The sequence below is a fragment of the Rousettus aegyptiacus genome, unplaced genomic scaffold, assembly GCF_014176215.1.
Source record: "Rousettus aegyptiacus isolate mRouAeg1 unplaced genomic scaffold, mRouAeg1.p scaffold_m13_p_3, whole genome shotgun sequence".
NCBI classification, from domain to species: Eukaryota; Metazoa; Chordata; class Mammalia; order Chiroptera; family Pteropodidae; genus Rousettus; species Rousettus aegyptiacus.
In genome coordinates, this window is record NW_023416306.1 from 152936934 (window position 1) to 152955471 (window position 18538).

The window sequence follows — 18538 nt, forward strand, 5'->3', positions numbered from 1 at the left end:
TCAGATGGAATCCATCACATTTTTCTACGTTTTCCTCTTTGTCATAAGTAATCTGTAGGGGGATACCTTGAAACTGTTAATTTCTGTTCCCCAGCAAATTTTTATTCATTGATAATTCTTGCCTAAATTATTAATTTGGTGGAAGTAAATCTTTATCATGGAAAAGGAGTTTTCTCTTTTAATCAGTTGTATACATCTGTTTTATTCAATCTCCTCCTATGAATGAGAATTTTCTATAGTTAGTATTGTCATTGTATTTTTGTGTGTTTTTACCTCTTATGCCATTCCTCTACCCATTTTCTTTTAGCTTCTGTTCAAGCATTCTCCAGAGACCCTCACCAAAGATTTCCATGACAGTAGACAATTCTCACTTCTCCTGGGGCTTAATTTTGTAGCCACATATGACAAGTTGACCACCACCTTGAAAACATTTTTCTCTTGGCTTCTTTGATTCCACTTCACCTGGTTTTATTCTGGCCTCTCTGGCTTTTTCTTTTCAGTCTCCTTTGCTGGCTTTTCCTGCTACCCAGTCCTTTAGGGCTCTATTTTTATTTTATACATTCTATATGGATAATCAATCTTTCTGGTAGTTCAGATTGCCACTTATGTGCCCTCAATATTAAATTGTAAAGACTGGAATATATTTTATCATTATCTTAATAACAATCATATCTGAGTGGAAGTAAGTCTGTCATTTTCCAGATTCTCTACCTAAAAACATTTATTACCCTAGTACACGTCAAACTCAACCTACCCAATATGCAATTCATCTAAACCAGTTCCTCTTCTAGTATTCTCTATTTTAGTAAACAGACACACCGATCACTTCGGTGCTGAAACTATGACTTTACATTATCCTTGATACATCATCCTTGACTCTTTATTCTCCATTATACCAGTACTTAACCAACCCTGTCGCTCCACCATGAAGTCTATAAGTTTTTTCACCTTTACCTTATAAATACTTTTCTAATCCATCTGCTCTGTTTGCACTACTACCATTCTGGACCAAGCTACTATCATTGTACTTTTCACTATATTCTTTCTTACATTTTGAAATTTGAATCATATGTTTTACTTCATTGGAAACTTGCTAAAGATTTTAAAAAGAAATCCTAGCAATTCGTAGGCATTCAAAACAGATAACCATCACCTTAGGACAGATTATTATACTTCATAAGAAATTATAAAGATAGATGTTGCAGGAAAATGAAAGGTAGGAATATTATTCTGTCTATTATCAGTTCTGTTTCAAAGTTTAGGGTATTAAAAATTACTTAATATGTAGCAATGAGTCTGTGCTGTCTTGCTTTGGGCCGCCATGGTCATTTCAGATATCAATGAGGGATTCAACATTTTCCTAGATGTTAAATCAATCTTTGTTATTTTTATTTTTTATGGTTATTGGGGTGGTGTAGGTAGAGATGGAAGATTTTGATGCAAATATCGAAGAACAGAAGGAAGAAAAGAAAGATGCAGAGGAAGAGGAAAACGAACTGGTAGGAGACAGACCAACCACTTTGAACAAAGTGTCTCTTTATTAAAGTTCTTAGGGGTTTAAATTCAGAACTGTGGTCAGGTTTATTACTGTTGATATGCACCTTAATGGTAAAAGTTTCCGTAATTATCTTAAAGGAGACTTTTGGATACTTTTTATTTTTCCCCTGACCAAAAGAACCCTCTACTGTGTTATAAGAAAATTTTTAAGAATGCTAAGCTACTTACCCTTGTACTCACGCATCTATTTGTGGATGACTTTAGGGGGGAGTATACTTTTTAAGAAAATCAATTACTTATGAAAGAGCATTCTTACATTCCAGCAGGTTTGTGGCACAGCCTACCCAACATGTGCATAATTGTCTTTGCTACAAGATTTCAAAATTGAGTTTCTGTCAACTGAGGCAGAAGAACTTATGAATGAGGAGGCAGAGGGTTGCCACAGACTGCTGGATTTGTTCTGCGTTTCATTCTTTTAAGTGATGGGGAAAATTATTCAATGTGTAGACAGTGCATTTTGCTTAAGCTGATTAGAGGCTTATGTAGTGTGGGTTCAAAGTTGCCCTGTATCTACTCTAAATGCTTTTGATCACACCTCTTAGAGATGTTTGCCTTCTCCCGTCATTCATGAATATGTGACTTATATTGCTTTTCAGTGTTCGCTAAATGAGGTACAAAATTAACAATTCCTTGGAATAGTGTTGCCTTTTAAATTCAAAATATTATTTGGTTTATTTAATATTTTAGCCCTTGCTAAAGCTACTTCTCATATTTTGAAAATGTACAAATGGAGAACCCTGATTCTTACTTCCCCCTGCTAGAGAATACAGACTCTTTAAGGAGTGGTCCCATTAAACCCTTGTGTGATATAGAGGACTATGGATAGAAACTGTGTTTATATAGAGATGGTGTTATCCTCTACATTCCTAGATTTCCTATGTGGATTAAAAAATAAGCTTGAAAGTTAATGGCATTTGAGTCTCAGTATGTTTTTTTTTTTTCATTACACAAAGTATTTTTCTTAATTAGATTGTATTTCGACATATGTGAATTAAGATGTAGGCAGTAAATTCACCTAAAGGTCCACGCTGTTCTGATGTGCCTACTTGCAGCGTGTGTACAGAAAGTGACCATGTGAGAAGTCTATAATGTAGCTCTTTGAAGATCTGTCTTCTTTTGTGGAGATTTCAATTCAGGATTTGGTTCATAATATCTGACTTGCTTAGGTATAGGTCAAAACTTAGAACTCTTAATTGAATGTACTATTATTTTTAAAAAGTAAAACACACCGAAATACTATATTTTTACATCAGAAACATGGCAAAGAAGCCTTAGAACTCTACCCTGCTGGACTATCTCTTGTATTTCTAAGTGGCTTAACATTTTAAGCAGTGAAAAGATGATGTAGTTCTAAGTAACAACAGGTGTTTCCAGCAAGGGGATGTTAATATACTCGTTCTGCTTATCTTTGTTTTAAAACTTCTCTTAACCCATTCAAAAATGCAAAATCCAGATCTTCTACTATTGGTTTCTATTCCAAGAGTAAAAGATTCGTGGAGAATTTTAACCAAAGGGTTAAGAGCAAGTCTCATGTCATTCAGACCATTTTAATGCAATTCTCAATAAACTTTGCATTTTCTACTCTGTGCTGATTACTACAGCTGGGTGAAAGTCAAACTTCTTGGTTAAGAGAATCCTTTTTGGGGATCATGGATTTGATATTTTGCCTTCATTAGTGCTTCAGTGAACCTAGTAGCTACGTCTCAGAATTTATAATTATTCTAGTGATGCTTAAGGTTTTCAGATGATTTTTGAGGTATAACTTGTACAAATTTCATTGATACTTAACTTTTAGCACCATCACTTCAACATAGCTTTGTCTTGGTTTGTTCTCGAAATCTATTTGAAAAAGATGGTATAATTTATAACCTGAAATACTACCTAATGAGGTGAAATTGAATTATTAGTCTGGCTTAAAAACTAGAAACGTGTAAGACCTGTAGGTTTCCAGGAAGAACAATGATACTCTAGTAAACTTGCACAGAAGCTATTGTCATCAAATGTTCAACATACTTCCCAACTTACCTGTGTGTCAGTATATTTATGAACTTGAACATTCCTAATAGTAGAGAGATACATTGATACTTTGAAGAATCTGTTCTACGTAATAAGTCCTAGTATTAAAGTTCCGTATTTTAGGGTCTAAATAGAGACTAGAATCCAGATGAAGAGGGGAAGCGTAGTAAATTAACATGGGAAAAAAATATATACTTGCCAGGTGAATAAACTGAAAGGATTACTATGTAGATAAATAGGTACATTGGGAAATTTGAAAAGCTTACAGGACTTTGTTTGAAATAAACCACCTAGTTATTTTATTAAATAAGATATAAATTGCCTGTGGAGATTTCTGGTTTTTCATGTAATAGGAAAATGTAATTTTAAAAGATATCAGAAATAATAATCAGTTTCCAACTAATGGAAAAGAAATGTTCTGAAATTGATTCATGAAAATTAGTCTTTATAAGATCTAACGAGTAAATGAATTGAGTCATTTAAAATGAAGTTGAACTTCATAGTTGTGTTCAGTGATACCAAGTTTTCTCCTTTCTTTTGAATATTTACAAGTACGCTGCACTATAAAGTAACTCTTGGAAAAACACTCTTTGGACCTCATGGCTATTATCGCTTGAGAATAGCAGTTGAATTAGAAAATATCCCAGTATTATAAATCCTCTGCTATCTGAATAATATTAATGTTAGCACAGTAACCACCATACATTCTTACCGTATTTACTATACAGCTGTTGTTCAGACTACAGTTGTGTGTCTTGAACTGTAGCTGCCTCAAAGCGCCTTCATGATACTATACTAAAGTGACAAACTCTGAAATCTGGGCAGTGAAGTTTGGTGAATTTGGTAATTCAGTTTCTTCAAAGATAATGAGACTGTGTTTTCCCTAAAGATATATTTATAGCTAGTGAGTGGAAACTGAATCCATTCCCAGTTTTAATGCTTTTCCAATTCAAAAATGATATGCATGTATGTGTCTTTTTCTAACCCTTCGAGCTTCTCTCTGTGTACGATTTAGGGTTACATTCCGAAAAGCAAATGGGAGATGGACACATCTGAGGCAAAGCTAGGTGGGTATTTCCTTTTTCCTGTTTTTATATGTGATACCTGATGGTAAATGGTCATAGATCTTTCTGCTATAAGAAGAACAAATTTCCCAAAACTTCAGCTTAAATCAAGATTTTTGGCCTACCTTATTTACATTCTCAGTCTATTTTGCTAGCCTTCAGGTTAAATAGTTAGTTATATCTTGGGGCAGAGTGAAAGGAGAGTATTTTTAAAAATTACCTTCAGTACCATTTAAAGTTTTTAGAGTAAGCAGAAATATGTGATAAATTTAGTAATAAAATACCATCACTTCTGAAATCCATTCTTTGATATTAATCAGAAATGTTGGTGCCAATGAGATTTCTGCTTTTCTAAAAGAATATTTAACTGAAATTCAAAGTAGAACCATATTATGAATATTTTGGGTAGTAATAGTAATCATAATAAATATTAAAACTTATAAAAATTAATTTAATTAAAAGGCAGTTATTTTCCTTGTAAAATAAATTAGAGTTTCTACATAGGAGGTGGTAGATATATAATTAAGATTTTTGAGGAGCCTGCTTTATAAGATTCCATTTATTTTTCCTTCACCTTGCCCTTAGTGCCAGATTATAAGATAAATTGGTTAAAATGATTATGTAAATAAAAATTTGGAGTTGCTTACTGTGAGGTTCTCTATCAGCAGAAAATCATACACGTCCCATGGATTTTCCTCTAATATTTTATGGTAATACTGCAAAACATTTTTTCAGTTTTTTTGTTTTTACCTCACTTAAAGCCATTTAACATGAGGGTTTAGATGTATTAATAAATAATCTAGGGAAATACGATAAGGACTTTTTGAGATCAACCTTCCCAATGTATGAAGTATGGCTGTCAGTCTCTGCATTTCTCTTCCTGGTACCATGCTGTATTATTTCAGAACCGAAGTACCCAGCTAAGTGTCTTAAATTCATAGGATAAATTTGAGTCATTCGCTGCTTTACTGTTTGGGACACACTGTGTTTCTGACATCAGAGGTGTGCATTTTATACATAGTCGCATAGGCTATGCCTTTTATGTTTCCCAGCTGATCGTGTTGGCAATTGATACTGACTGGGTCCCATGTTAAAAGATAGTTCCATAGACTGTAGTGTACTATATTATTGGGATAAGTGCTTTGTTGTAAAGTCTAGAATTTTTTTCTAATGTGTATCATGTGAAAATTAAATGTGGTTACTGACATATTTTTCTACTAGTCTTCCCTCCGTGGGAAATCTTAATAACCAGTTATCTCCTTCCTTAAACGTTTAAAGCTTTTATAAGTATCTAAGTGCAATTAAGTATATAGGAAAATAATAATCACAACTTATTTTTAATAGTAATGCTTTAGGTCTGTTTGTTTTGACATTAGATTAAGAATGTTTGAAGTTCTGTACTTTTAAGATAACCTGAAAGATTATGTCCTCCTTTTCTGATTCTCTGAATAATGATTATCTTTTGGGGCAAAGAGAGATGGATTATAAAGAGACAAAGGGATTGTAAAAGTGATAAATATTTTAGTTAAACATATAACTATAGGCCTTATATAATATATGATCTAGGATAATGCTCTTTTAAACTTGAGCCAGTCTATTTTCTATTTTTCTTTCTAATTTTTAAAGAGAAAGGGAAATGGAATTTAGTTATGATTGTTCAAAAAAATACGCTATTAATCTTAGTATTGGTTTCTGGGGAAAATTCTGGCCTCTCTACCATTTGCTTCTCAGAAAATGCATTTTAGAATTCCATCCATTTTAAAGACAGAATGTTACACAATGAATTCCAGAAATGGGTTTGTTAAGTAAACCATTTCAGTGAAAGACACTAACGATCTAGTAACGAATCTAGAAAATAAATTCTAACATGTTTGCAGTTGGACGTTTATTTTTAATGAATGTCATTGACGTTTCGTATGACTTGCATCTTGCACCACTGTGTTATCTTGAGAGCTAATTCACCTATGGAGAAGGGCAAACTGCGTGTGAGCATTATTAAAAGTGCTTGCTTCTTTGAGATTGGTCCATGGAGCCAATTGAGAAGAGAATTCTTCTCTAAAATAGAATCATCATCTGAGAATTAGCCTATTTATATTGCCTTCCTTATTATAACAAATTCAATAGATTTGATTACCAGCTACATTTTATTTTTCTGAGTACTTTACCAACACTAAATTACTCTTGGTAACATGGTTATGCTGGATAGAAACATCAAGCCTTAGCAGTGGCATACATTGAGCCAGAAGAGCTGAATTTGTTACTGAGGAATTTTGGTTCACAAATGAGTCTGCCAATGAGAAAATACTCACTTGCCTGTAATCTTTCAAGGAGCGAGTTAAATCTCATTGCAGATTCTTAATCTGTGTTCATTAAATACAGTATACAGTTCAGCCCATATTTGAGTGTTAAATCAGAAGTGCCGCAATTTACAAAACATTCAGAACTGGTCTGAGCTACATCTTTCATGGGTGTCATGGAGATGTTGAAGACTTCTGCCCGTGACCCCCCTTCAGTCACATCTGATTGACTCCTCCCCAGCTGGGATCCAAGCACCCTAATACAGGGGTGGGTGTTATATGCTGCATCAGATGCTGAGATTCAGCATTAAAACTACTTATGACATGATTTAGGTTTCTCCATATCAAGTCCTTTTGTTTCTCATCTCTGTCATTTGTCTCTGCTTATGAGCTATGGTGTATTGGCCTTCTACTTGTCAGGAAGTTTCATCCCTTCACAGTTGACATGCAGTTATTGCATATATAAGCACATAACCCTTGTATGTTCACTAGGAACGAATTTTCAGAAACACCATTGATCTTTAGAAAATATATAGATGAATCTAAAAAAAATTTTCTGTTGTGATATAATAATATCTACTGTTTTAAAGATCTGTTGACTGGCCAAGTTGGGTATTTAAACCTTCATCTTCATCTTAAAACTTCATCTTTGAAACTCAAATGTCTGAAAACCATTAGTATGAGTGTAATGGACACCAGTCTTCTCTGTAACTAACACCCCTGGTTCCTCTTCCCTCACCTTATGCCATACATCTGTGTGTTTGGGTTTCCAGGATGCCATGTGGAAGAAGTGTGAACTTTCTTCAGCCCAGGAAGGAAACTAAGCATGCGTGCACAATAAAGTTTCACATTAAACATTGTAAGCAGGGGTGTTCAGACTAGAAATACATGCTCTTCTGAACTTCCATGTTGCAAATATGGGACGCCTGGTCTGTAATTCCTGTCATATACCCAATGTCTGAGGAAAAGTTCTTGCAGTTGTCACACTGTCCTTCTGCATTGCTGCCTGGCCATGCTCTCTTCTTGGAATTGAAATATGAAAAAGTTTTTAAAGTGTGTTAATGTCAAAGTTAATCTTATTAGTTGGGGAATCCTTTGAAGTTTATTTAATAAGCGTGTTGAACCTTCCTACTCTTCAATAATACTGTACACTGTCGAACTGAGAACAGTTTTATTGTTTGTGGGACTTTGTTGGTTTACTAATACTACATCCTATGTCCCTGTACAGTCAAGGGCGTCTCTTCTTTAAGATCCTGTATAATATGGCCTGTCATATACATGTAGATAGAGGCATTTGGTGCAGCACGTGATTTACAGAGGAGATCAGGAAACTGTTTCTTTTGAACTCATCCTTGTTAAAATTTTTCCAAAGTGATATGATAAAAATTTCTTGAGTTTTGTAAAGTATTGTAGTTTGCCTTGCTGATTTTTCAATAATACCGCTTTTGTGGGGGAGGGGTTTAGGAAATAAAAGCTTTGCCAAGTACGCAAAATCTTACTGGTTTTTGTAGCCTACATGGTATGGTGCAATTAGTTGTGTGTGAAACTTTTGCATTTGAAACATAAACTCACCCTCTCTTCTGCCACTGCTTCCATTGTACTTTTCTTAGTAAGTTCTCTCTAACTTGGTATCTCAAAGATTTCTGTTATATATACTCTGCACCCTTTATGGAGTTCAATGAAATGTGGTTATTGTTTTTCTGAAGTTTTCAGGGTTTTCCTTTATTGACCTACTTAATAATAGTGTTTTTGTATAACTACAGATGATTCAAAAGTGTGGTGCTTCCATGTAACTAAAAATATCTATCATAATATTTCATATGTAGAATTCAAAATCAGTATTAACAACTAATAAAAAAAAAAAAAAAAGACCACACATTTTCATTGTGTGTTCTTTTTGAAGACACCTAAACTTATATCATAATTTCTGAATCAACAATCCCTGTTCATTTCATTGATTACGCTTCGGGGCCCTTGGAAAGCTTAGCCCTCTCAGATTGAGGATTCAGAAAGAAAATTCAAATCTGTTCACTTTGGCTGACTAGCCATTAGCCTCAGAATGGTCAACATCACATCATAGTATAACCAAAGAAAGTGGCGATTTGTATAATCACCTTACTCATAAACATTAACTCATGGTGAATCTTCTCACGGAGGTCTAAATCCCAAGAAACTGTTAATCTGAAACCTTGTAAAACATTAGTTTGGCTCATTAAGTTTTTGTACTACCTGCTTTTCATATAACACAGTGTCACATGTGATTGCAGATCAAGTGGGTGCTGTTAATATTGTGTTTAAGAAAAAAAGGAATGGAAGAAATTAATTTTAGAAAAACCCAACTCTGCATTTTCCTTCAGAACATGAGAGCAGAAATGTTGTGATTTGGGGGGTGGAGGACAAGGAGAATGGGAGACAAGTGCCTCTTCTTACTCTGCCTGTTTTTGTTACTAAAACCAACATCACAATGGCTACCAGTATGAACACCAAATAAACAATGGAAATTGCACAGAACTTGATATATCTCAGCCAAGAAGATAGTTTGGATCTGCAAGTGATGCTGCTCTCAAAAATGTGGATGTGCCCTCTGACAGTGTTCCAGCCTTCTTTTCCCTTGTTTGTGTGTCGTGTGTAAACTCACACTCTTCCTTAATGCTGCGGCTCTGTGTTTGTCCCTCAGACAAGTTGGATGGCTTGAGAACTGGTACTAAAAGGAAACGTGACTGGGAGGCAATTGCCAGCAGGATGGAAGATTATCTTCAGCTCCCTGATGATTACGATACTCGTGCTTCCGAGCCTGGGAAGAAGAGGGTAAGAGACTTTTGTCAATAATTGCCAAAAGACGAAGGGCCTATTTAGGAATCTGGTTTTAGAAAGTTATAGACAGTCGTGTGAATGCTATTTTTAGAGCAATTTAGTTTATATTATATCATATTACACATCAGAAAAATGAGTCAAACCTCACAAATTATCAGATCAAAATGTACAAGTAACTTAAAAATAGAGAACAGCCTCACATGGCTAGCATGTGGTCAGCCTTAAAGTAGTTTGAAGTAGCTGCTTGTGCTATTCCGTCATGGGGCAAAAGAACCAGGTGCAGAGTAGATTGTTAAAGGGAATCTGTGGGACTTCTTAATGAATTGATGTAGAGGGAGTGGAGAGAATCAAAGGTGACTCTTGAGGGTTCTGGCCATAGCACTCTATGCATTTGGTGCCGTTTGCTAAGTTAGAGAAAACTGGGGAGTCAGGTTTGAGAGTGAAAAAGTTTAGTGAAGGATCAAATAAGTCAGAAATGATACTAGGACTCAGGACTCAAATTTAGAAGTTAGATAAAAGTAAATGTTTCAAGAGGTAAAGAATTATCCATTGTTAAATGATACAGAGAAGACAAGTAAATTGGGAGCAGAGAAGTAGCTCTTGGATTTGGCAACATGAAGATCATTGATGACTAATCAACAATCAGTCAAGTTTTCTTAGAGAGTCGAAGGACAGAATCCAGTTTGGAGCAGATTGAAAAAGAAATGGGAAATGAAGAAGGACAGACAGCAAATGTAAACAACTTTTTGAAGAAGTTTTGCTGTGAAAGGAAGCAGAGAAATTAAATTGGATAGGTCTTCTACATAGATGTCAAATTCTGTAAAAGTGTGGTATATATTCTACACTTTTGATCTAAAACGAAATAATGAAGCAAAAGGGACTATATTATATATGATCTGCATAAGCCTTTTCCAGCTAATCTATCTTGAGGTTTCTACATAAGTATATACAGGTCTACTTAAATGGCTTCCTAGTGTGCCATTGTTTGTACAATTAGTTATTTATCCAGTCCCCTATTGGTGGATAATTACGCTGTTTTCATTTTATTGTTAATATAAATACTGTGGTGAAAGTCATGGTGTATATGTCTTGGCATCTTTTTGAAAGTGATATATATCCCTAAGGTGGATTTTTAGCGCTAAAGCTGCAAGCTCATAGAATATGATTTATCATTTCTGACAGATATTGTGAGATTGCTTTCCAGAAAGGTTACATCTATTTATACACCCACATGTAAGTAAATGCCTATTTTTCCACACTTGCCCCCACAGTGCTGTTATCAGGCTTTTTTTTTTTAACTTTTGACAACCCGATAGGTGAAAAAAAAGGTATCTCATTTTGCATTTCTTTAATTAAGGATGAGGTTGTGTGTCATTTCTTTATCTTTATACATCATTGCTTTTTTATTAATTTCCTCAGTACTTTACTAGAAAAAGAATATTGTAAGAGAATAAAAATGCCAGTAAACTTTGTTACAGTGGATACCACTACAGAGAACTCCAGGTTTCAAAGGTCTTTCAAATATCTCACAGTCCCTGGGCCCACCTTTGTGTGGCTGGCAGGGGTGGGAAAGGGAGATCTGATTAGTGGCCTTTTTTATGTGCCCAGCTCCACCCAGGACTACTTGTATTGATACTTCCATTCTGGTTTTAAGGTTCAGGCAGCAGTAGAAAAAGCTTTTCCTTAGGAATAATATTTTGGTATAGTTCTAGTAATAACGAATAATCTCAAATGAGAAATATTTTGCTCTTGTTTATTTTTAGTTAAGTAACTGTCACCCTCTTCAATAAGGAGTATGTGATCGCATGTAATTTACTTTGTAAATTGGGTGAGCAAGGACAGTTGAGCTGCACACATCCTAGTTCTTTAAAGTGGCTTCACTTTAACTTTCCTCCCTTGCCTCACACCCTCATTTCAGATAGTTTTTAACTCCCAAACCGCTCACCAGAATCAACATCAGAGCACCAGGAGATGCTAAGGTGGCAAGGAATGCAGAATTCATTGCCCGTTCCTTTCCTGGGCTCTCTTGATTTCTATAACTCAGCTTTTTACAAATACCAAGTGAGTTTGTGGGATTAACTTCCACTATAAGAAAAGGTCATTCTTAGAGTTAATCCAATTAGGATTTTACTAAAATGGTTAGATTTTAAAATATAATTTTTTTTTTCTAAGTTTCACTTGCTTTGTGGGGCATAAAATGGTAGCTCAAATGGACTTTTTTGTGTTTCTTTGTTGACAACTATGGAAGGTAAATATTTGCCTTTTTTTATTTGCTGAACTCAGTTATTTTAGAAATATTTTTAGTGACAGTGGACAAAATATACGTACCTCAGACCTTGCAGTGTTAGTCAAAATTTTTCTATACTGTAACATTTCTTTTTACAGTTTGAAATAAATGACAAAAAAAAAATGAGATTGCAAATCTCAATCACAGAACCTCTAGAAAGATAAAGAGTGACGCTGTCATTTACAGAGCCATTTCTGGCTAAAAGTTGTTATCCTGTAGGCACTGCCCAAGTGGTGTCGCAGGAGAGTTAGACGGGGCCAGATTCAGGGGGACCTGTGTGCTTGGATTTTATTCTGTAGGTAGGGGAAGAATTTAAAGCAGATGAGAGTCACAACTGTGTATTTCAGGGAGATCACTTTCGCAGAATGGATTGGAAGAAGTGCAAATACAGATAGGAAGAGGTTAGTGCTTTACTTCAGTTTATAGAATGAGGTCACTGAACTAAAAAGGAATGACAGAAGAGACGGGATGGACAGAGCCACGCTGAGAGCTGAACTATTTGGGAGCTGAAGTGGTTAATACTTTGTGGTTGACTGGAGAGTTTTCTTTCTGTAACTTAAGTTTTCTTTCTATAACTTTCTCCCAGTTAATTGTTAATGTTTTAAACTCCTAGTTTCATATTAGATATCCTACCCCTTAGACTGTCCAGAGAGGGAAGAGGCCCTGTGCATATTTATTTTCCCTGAAGCCCAGCCTAATGCTGTGTTCTTTTTAGGTGAGATGGGCAGACCTGGAAGAAAAGAAGGATGCAGATAGGAAAAGGGCCATAGGTTTTGTGGTCGGACAAACTGATTGGGAGAAGATCACAGATGAAAGTGGTCACCTGGCTGAAAAAGCCCTCAATCGAACCAAATATATATGAGACTTAGTTTTTGAACGGAGTCATTGTTCCTCTAAGGTAAGGGTACATATTCATATAAGTAACCTGCTGTGTGGTTGTTTTGAAAGGTTTGAGATAAAGAAGACAGCATGTTTTGTTAGAAATGCTTCGCTTTCTATATATATTCTGGTTCTAAAAGAGTAAGTGTGTGCTAGTTGCCAATATTTACAATACAAGGTATTGGAAAAGGAAGCAGTTTTCTGCATCGTGACTCACTTTTAAAAATATAAGACTTGAGAAAAGCGTGGATTCTGTAGATTTTGCAAAGGAGTGGAGTGATGAGATAGATACTGAGGTCTGCCTTTTTTCCCCTGGTGTGACAGCCTTTTCTTTTCTTTCCAGGTGGTTCGCTTTGAGGTGATCTGAAGCCAAGGCCTCATGGAGCTTCGTTATGTGTCACCTTGCTTCCACGTTTCAGTTTTTGTTTTATTTCTACTGCTTTAGTTTTTTAAAGTTCTCCAGTGTCCCCCAAGAGGTATTAGAATCTTGCTGTACCTAAGCAAGACCTTAATTTTTTAAAAAACTATTGTGGGGAGGGAGGGGGTAATAGCTTAACTGCTGAAGCCAGGTGGGGATCTGCTGGAGGATTCCAACAAAATATTTTCTCCACTGTACAATGTCACGGACTATATCATCATTGCTTTGTGGCTGTTTTTGTTTTTTACTGTATGTAACTGGTAGCTGATTGTACTACGATTAAAAACAATAAACTTTCACGATAAAGCCGATGAGATTCATAGGCTATACAGCATGGGCCCTTTTCTCTTTTCTTAATTTTATTTTTATTGCTTTTTTAATATGGCGTGTTCTAATTACATGCTAGCTGTACATCCCCAAACCTCTTTCCCACTGAATATTATGTAGCTCAATGATTTCATAACATATGTTGTAACACAAGGCTCAGTGATGTTCAAAACACTCACTTTTATTTTATTACTGATTTCTTTCTCTATTTTTGTATCTTAAAGACTAGTAGAGACAATTTCACATATTCATCACTTTCCTGGAGCACATCTGTTCTGTAACATGATGTTTTTGTGTTTTATTTTCTTGATCTCCCTTCTTTTCTTCTCTCTCCTTTTCCCTTCCTCTTTTACTTCTCCCTTCATGCTGTTATGTTTTGATTTTTCCTGCTTTGACTTTGATTCCTGATGGACAGAACTAATGTACTCCATGGAACTCAGAAGCTTATTGCCTTACTGCTGAACTTGAGTTATTGATTTTTTAATCAAGGTTGTTGGGAAGGAGTATGGAGATGGAGAGCCCTCTGGCAGGAATCCTGTAAGCCTGTTTTCAGGTTCTTGCCAGATTGCTCATGATTGGAAAGCATGGCCTTCTACACAGATTTCCTCTCATGTGGAGAGTACCAGGTGGAACCTAGAAACGTACAGAGCTAAAACCCAAGTATCATTCCTATTTAAAAACAGAAAAGGAGCTCTTTTCCCATTTTCATTCTGCAAAAAAAAAAAAAAAAAAAAAGTCACTTTCTAGCATGAGAAGACAGAGAAGAACCTTCTTCTTCAAACACCATTTCTGCTTCGTAATCCAGCTCGGCCAGTTGTATATTTGTTCACAAGAGACTTGACTATTTTGAAACGTGCTGTGTGTACAGAGATAATATGTATTAGCATTTGAATAATACCACTTTGGGTCAAGAACTTGAAATTATAGCACTGCAAACTAAATTAATGGGAAATCCTGACAACTTCCTATACTTTCATACTCCCTGAAATTCTAAACACTTACACATAAGAGACTTTTAAGTTCATTAACAAGTCGATATTGGATTTACAATTTGCTACATTCAGTAACTTCCCATGTTTATAGTATTTAACAAACTAATTTGGTTGTTTATTGGCCGACAGTTTATTTCCATGTACCAGTCTTTCTCAGCGCCTTTATCGCGTTAAGTGAAGGTACATCACAAGATAGCCAATAGAATTATTGTTTGTAAAAAGACCCACTTACTAGTTATTGAATCTACAAAATGACTGTGCTCATCAAAAACAAAATTTCCAGAATGTGTTCTCCAGTTCAGAAGAAAATGGAGGCATGTATGTTCTTATAGAGGATGTTTTACTTCAGTCTTTCTAACCTTTTTGTATTCCGACTGGCAGTGTTCAGAATGCTAATTGAAATAGCAAATGGTAATCAGCCATGAATCACTTTAAACTCCGTCATGTTTTTGCCTTGCAGCCATGGCTCTGTGTCTTTGATCTTCTAACAAGAGGGGCTAGGGAATAGTGTACTGGGTCAGAAATGGCCTCTGCCGTTTTTTTTGAGGATATGGATTAACATGGCCTTAGGGGATGAATTTAGAATGTTGCCTACTTTAAGAAATTGGTATAAAACATAATCTCAATGGAAGAAGGTTAATGAAATAAAGATTAGGCACCAAAAGGAAAGAAATAGAGCCTGTCAATTGATATTTGACTTTGCTAGTCTGATATGAGACTCTTTAAGAAATTCTTGAATTTGCATTATCAGTAGTAGAATAGAATTTAGAATAGACTAGAAATAGAATAGAATAGAATAGAATAGAATAGAATAGAATAGAATAGAATAGAATAGAATAGAATAGAATAGAATAGAAAGTTCAAGGGTATTTTGGAGAAAATTGGTGTGGGTAGAAAATGCCTTGATAGCACAGATATTTTAAATTTGTTAAGAGATGTCCTTGGAATACAGAGGACCAAACTTGGGTTCCATTTATTTGCTTTCATTTTATTATTTTATTAACACTGTTTTCCTTATCTCAGAAAGTTGCTTGGTACGTGTTTGAAATTTTTAATTTTAATCATAAGTTTATTTAAACTTTCGTAGTGTCTTGTGTCTTAATGGAAAATTGTTTGAATTGGGGGAAAGTCTAACATTTCAGATCTTTTAAACTAAATGTAAAACTTCTTGCTTCAGTGATTCAGCTCTATTTGTAAACTCCCTGTGCAAGTACCTTGGCATGCAGAAATTTTTCTGTTTGAGAATCATTTATTTACAGTTAAGTCGGCATAGTCAAAATATGTTGTGACTGATTACGGAGATCAAAACTGTCAGTAATACATAGTAGTCTGTTGACCTTTCTTTGATTCACATAATTTTATGAAAATTTGTATTTGATTCAGATATCAGTGATTCAGAAGATTATTGACAAAGATAAAATCGAATTTTCTGGATAGATTTATTTCCCTAGTGAAGGAATTCTGATTGTTGATTGCTCAAACAAAAGTAAGTATTATCTCATCTGGAGACCAAGTATGAAACTCTGAGTTGGAGTGACTAAAAATTTCAATCTAGGTATTTTTACTTTGGAGGCCCCTCAGCTTTTTGTTAAGTATTTTTATCCTGCTAGCTCTGCAAATTACAGGTATTTTTATAATAATAGGTGTCTAGAGCCTGGCTTATTGCTAAGACTATGAAAGAAACAGGTTGTCAGCCACAATGAGACCATGTAGCTGTTTCAGATGGATTTTAGAGTTTAGAGTTTCCAAAACTGAGTCAAATTTTACTAAGCCACAGAAGAATGATTCCTTATTTTTAGTATTGATAGACCCTAGTACAAGTTCATGTTCCTCTCTTGGCAGCTATATGACCTTAAGCAAATCATTCAGCCTACCTGAGCTTTAGTTTCCTCATCTATAAAGTAAAATAACAAAATTTTCCTATTAAAGGTTGCTGTGAGGAGTAAATTGAGATAATGCTTATAAGCTGTTTGGACAGTTCCAAGCACATAGTAAAAGCCCGAAGATTGGTAGCTGTCGTTGTCCTCGTCATTACTTTTTGACTTGTTCTCATGTGCTTTTGAAATTTGAAATTTTTACTTGACTTGAAGATAATTGTTACCTTTTATAGTCAGCTAGTATAGAATGAGCTGTGCCATATGAAATAGTGTAGTGTGAGGGTTAGAAGAGTAATAATTCAGAAGCATTTTCAGGTAAACAGACTGATTTTCAGAACCAGCATGGAGGCTTAAGGAGGCTTAGGTGCAAAGGCTGACTGATAAGCACCAGGAGGGGATGCGTAGTAACGGAAGGCATTTGCCAGACCACAGGTGCGAACAAAGGTGAAGGCACTGAAGCTTCGATTTGCCTTAATTTTCACATATTTAAAATGAATAGAATAGAATAGAATAGTTTTATAAATAAGTAATACATTCATATGGCATAAAATTCAGAAGGTTCAAAAATATATATGTTAAAAGCCTCCATTCCATCCAAACCCTCAGCCTCCCACTGCCCAATCTATAGCGGAAACTACTGTTGCCTGCTTTCTTTTGTGTCCTTTCATAAAAATTCTGTGGATAAGCATTAGGTATTAGCATTTTTGTTCGGGTTTACCTAATTGGTAGAGTGCTACACATACTGCCTGGTTTTTGTTTTTCGTTTTAATCGTATGCCTTCAGCGGTCATTCAGGTCACACACAGAACATTACTATCCTCATTGCCCTCCTCCCCTTTCTCTCTTGCTCTACCCCTCTCCTCCTTTTCTCTTGCCTCTAATTTTTCTGAAGTTACCTTCTTATTTTAAAGAGCTTTACTGAAAAGTTTTAGAAATCGCTCTACCAAAATTTCTTTTCATGGCATGGAATATATTCTGCGTGGGTGTATTTCTATACATTTTTATCGCGTGTGTACATTTGTGTATCCACTCTCATCTTCTTCCAACCCCCGACTCCTATCTCTAACCCTTCGTGACCAGCAAACTGTTCTCCATTTCTATAATGTTATAATTTAAAGAATTTTATTTAAATGAAATCATATACTATGTAACCTTTTGTAATTGGCTTTTTTCCCTTGGTCTAAGTCCTTTGACATCCATTCAAGTTGTTAGACATATCAATTGTTTGTTCCTTTTTATTGCTCAGTAGTATTCCCATTCTTTTTTAGCTGGAGAAGGTGTTATTTTATTTCTTTGTTATAATTTACCAGGTCTGTACTGATGAGTAGTAATACTGTTTCTTATTCTTATGTTATAAATTGTGAATTTCATATAACTCATCACTCTGCCCCTTCCTATACTTGCATAATTTCTAGCAGTGAAGGAACACTACCGATGACATCCTTTACACAGACATCCTCAGACGGTGACAGGCGCTTAAGAACCAGCACAGTACAGCGGTGAACTGTCAAGAGAGATGACAGTAACGAAATGACAAAGGCAGGTATTCTTTCCTGGCAAATCCTGAATGATAGGATTCTGACAAAGAAAAGAACCATGGTGTGTCTTAGAGGTCTAGAGTGGCCAGAGGCTAATGGTTCCCTGGTCCACACATGACCGAGAATTAAAATAATCTTAAACACCAGCCTCTGTACCAGGATATTTATGCACCTGCACCTCAGTGACTGATCTGACCTCAATTGTTGGGCTCCATTGCCCTCACATTAGACCATAGTCAAGGAACATCCTCGTGACTGGAGCCGAGCTTCTGCAGTTGTGGACAGCCCTCTGCCTGCCAGCAGGATCTTCCATCCGTGATCCTATGAAGAGCTTATAGATTTTAGTTCACTATGTAGAGAAAGACTTGACTTTGCATCTTCTACTTGAGAAGCTTGAACTTTCTACTAAATACTCACCTTCTTGGTTTTGATCATATTGATCTAGACTGCAGATCCCTCTCCTATGATATTGG

The 18538-nt window shown here is 35.5% G+C and overlaps 1 protein-coding gene across 4 annotated transcripts in view; it reads left to right on the forward strand.

The window, feature by feature from the left end:
- YLPM1 (YLP motif containing 1) overlaps positions 1-13666 on the forward strand; it is a 57412-nt gene extending 43746 nt beyond the window's left edge. The window contains exons 17-21 of one of the 4 annotated variants that reach the window (XM_016134359.2): positions 1419-1499; positions 4589-4640; positions 9612-9742; positions 12751-12933; positions 13258-13666. In XM_016134359.2, the coding sequence (XP_015989845.1) occupies positions 1419-1499; positions 4589-4640; positions 9612-9742; positions 12751-12897 (411 nt within the window). In that variant the 3' untranslated portion in view covers positions 12898-12933; positions 13258-13666. Of the gene's footprint in view, positions 1-1418; positions 1500-4588; positions 4641-7707; positions 9743-12750; positions 12934-13257 lie in introns of those variants that run through there. The other 3 variants (XR_001595542.2, XR_001595541.2, XM_036238417.1) reach the window with 3 other exon arrangements.
- Positions 13667-18538: the final 4872 nt, after the last annotated feature.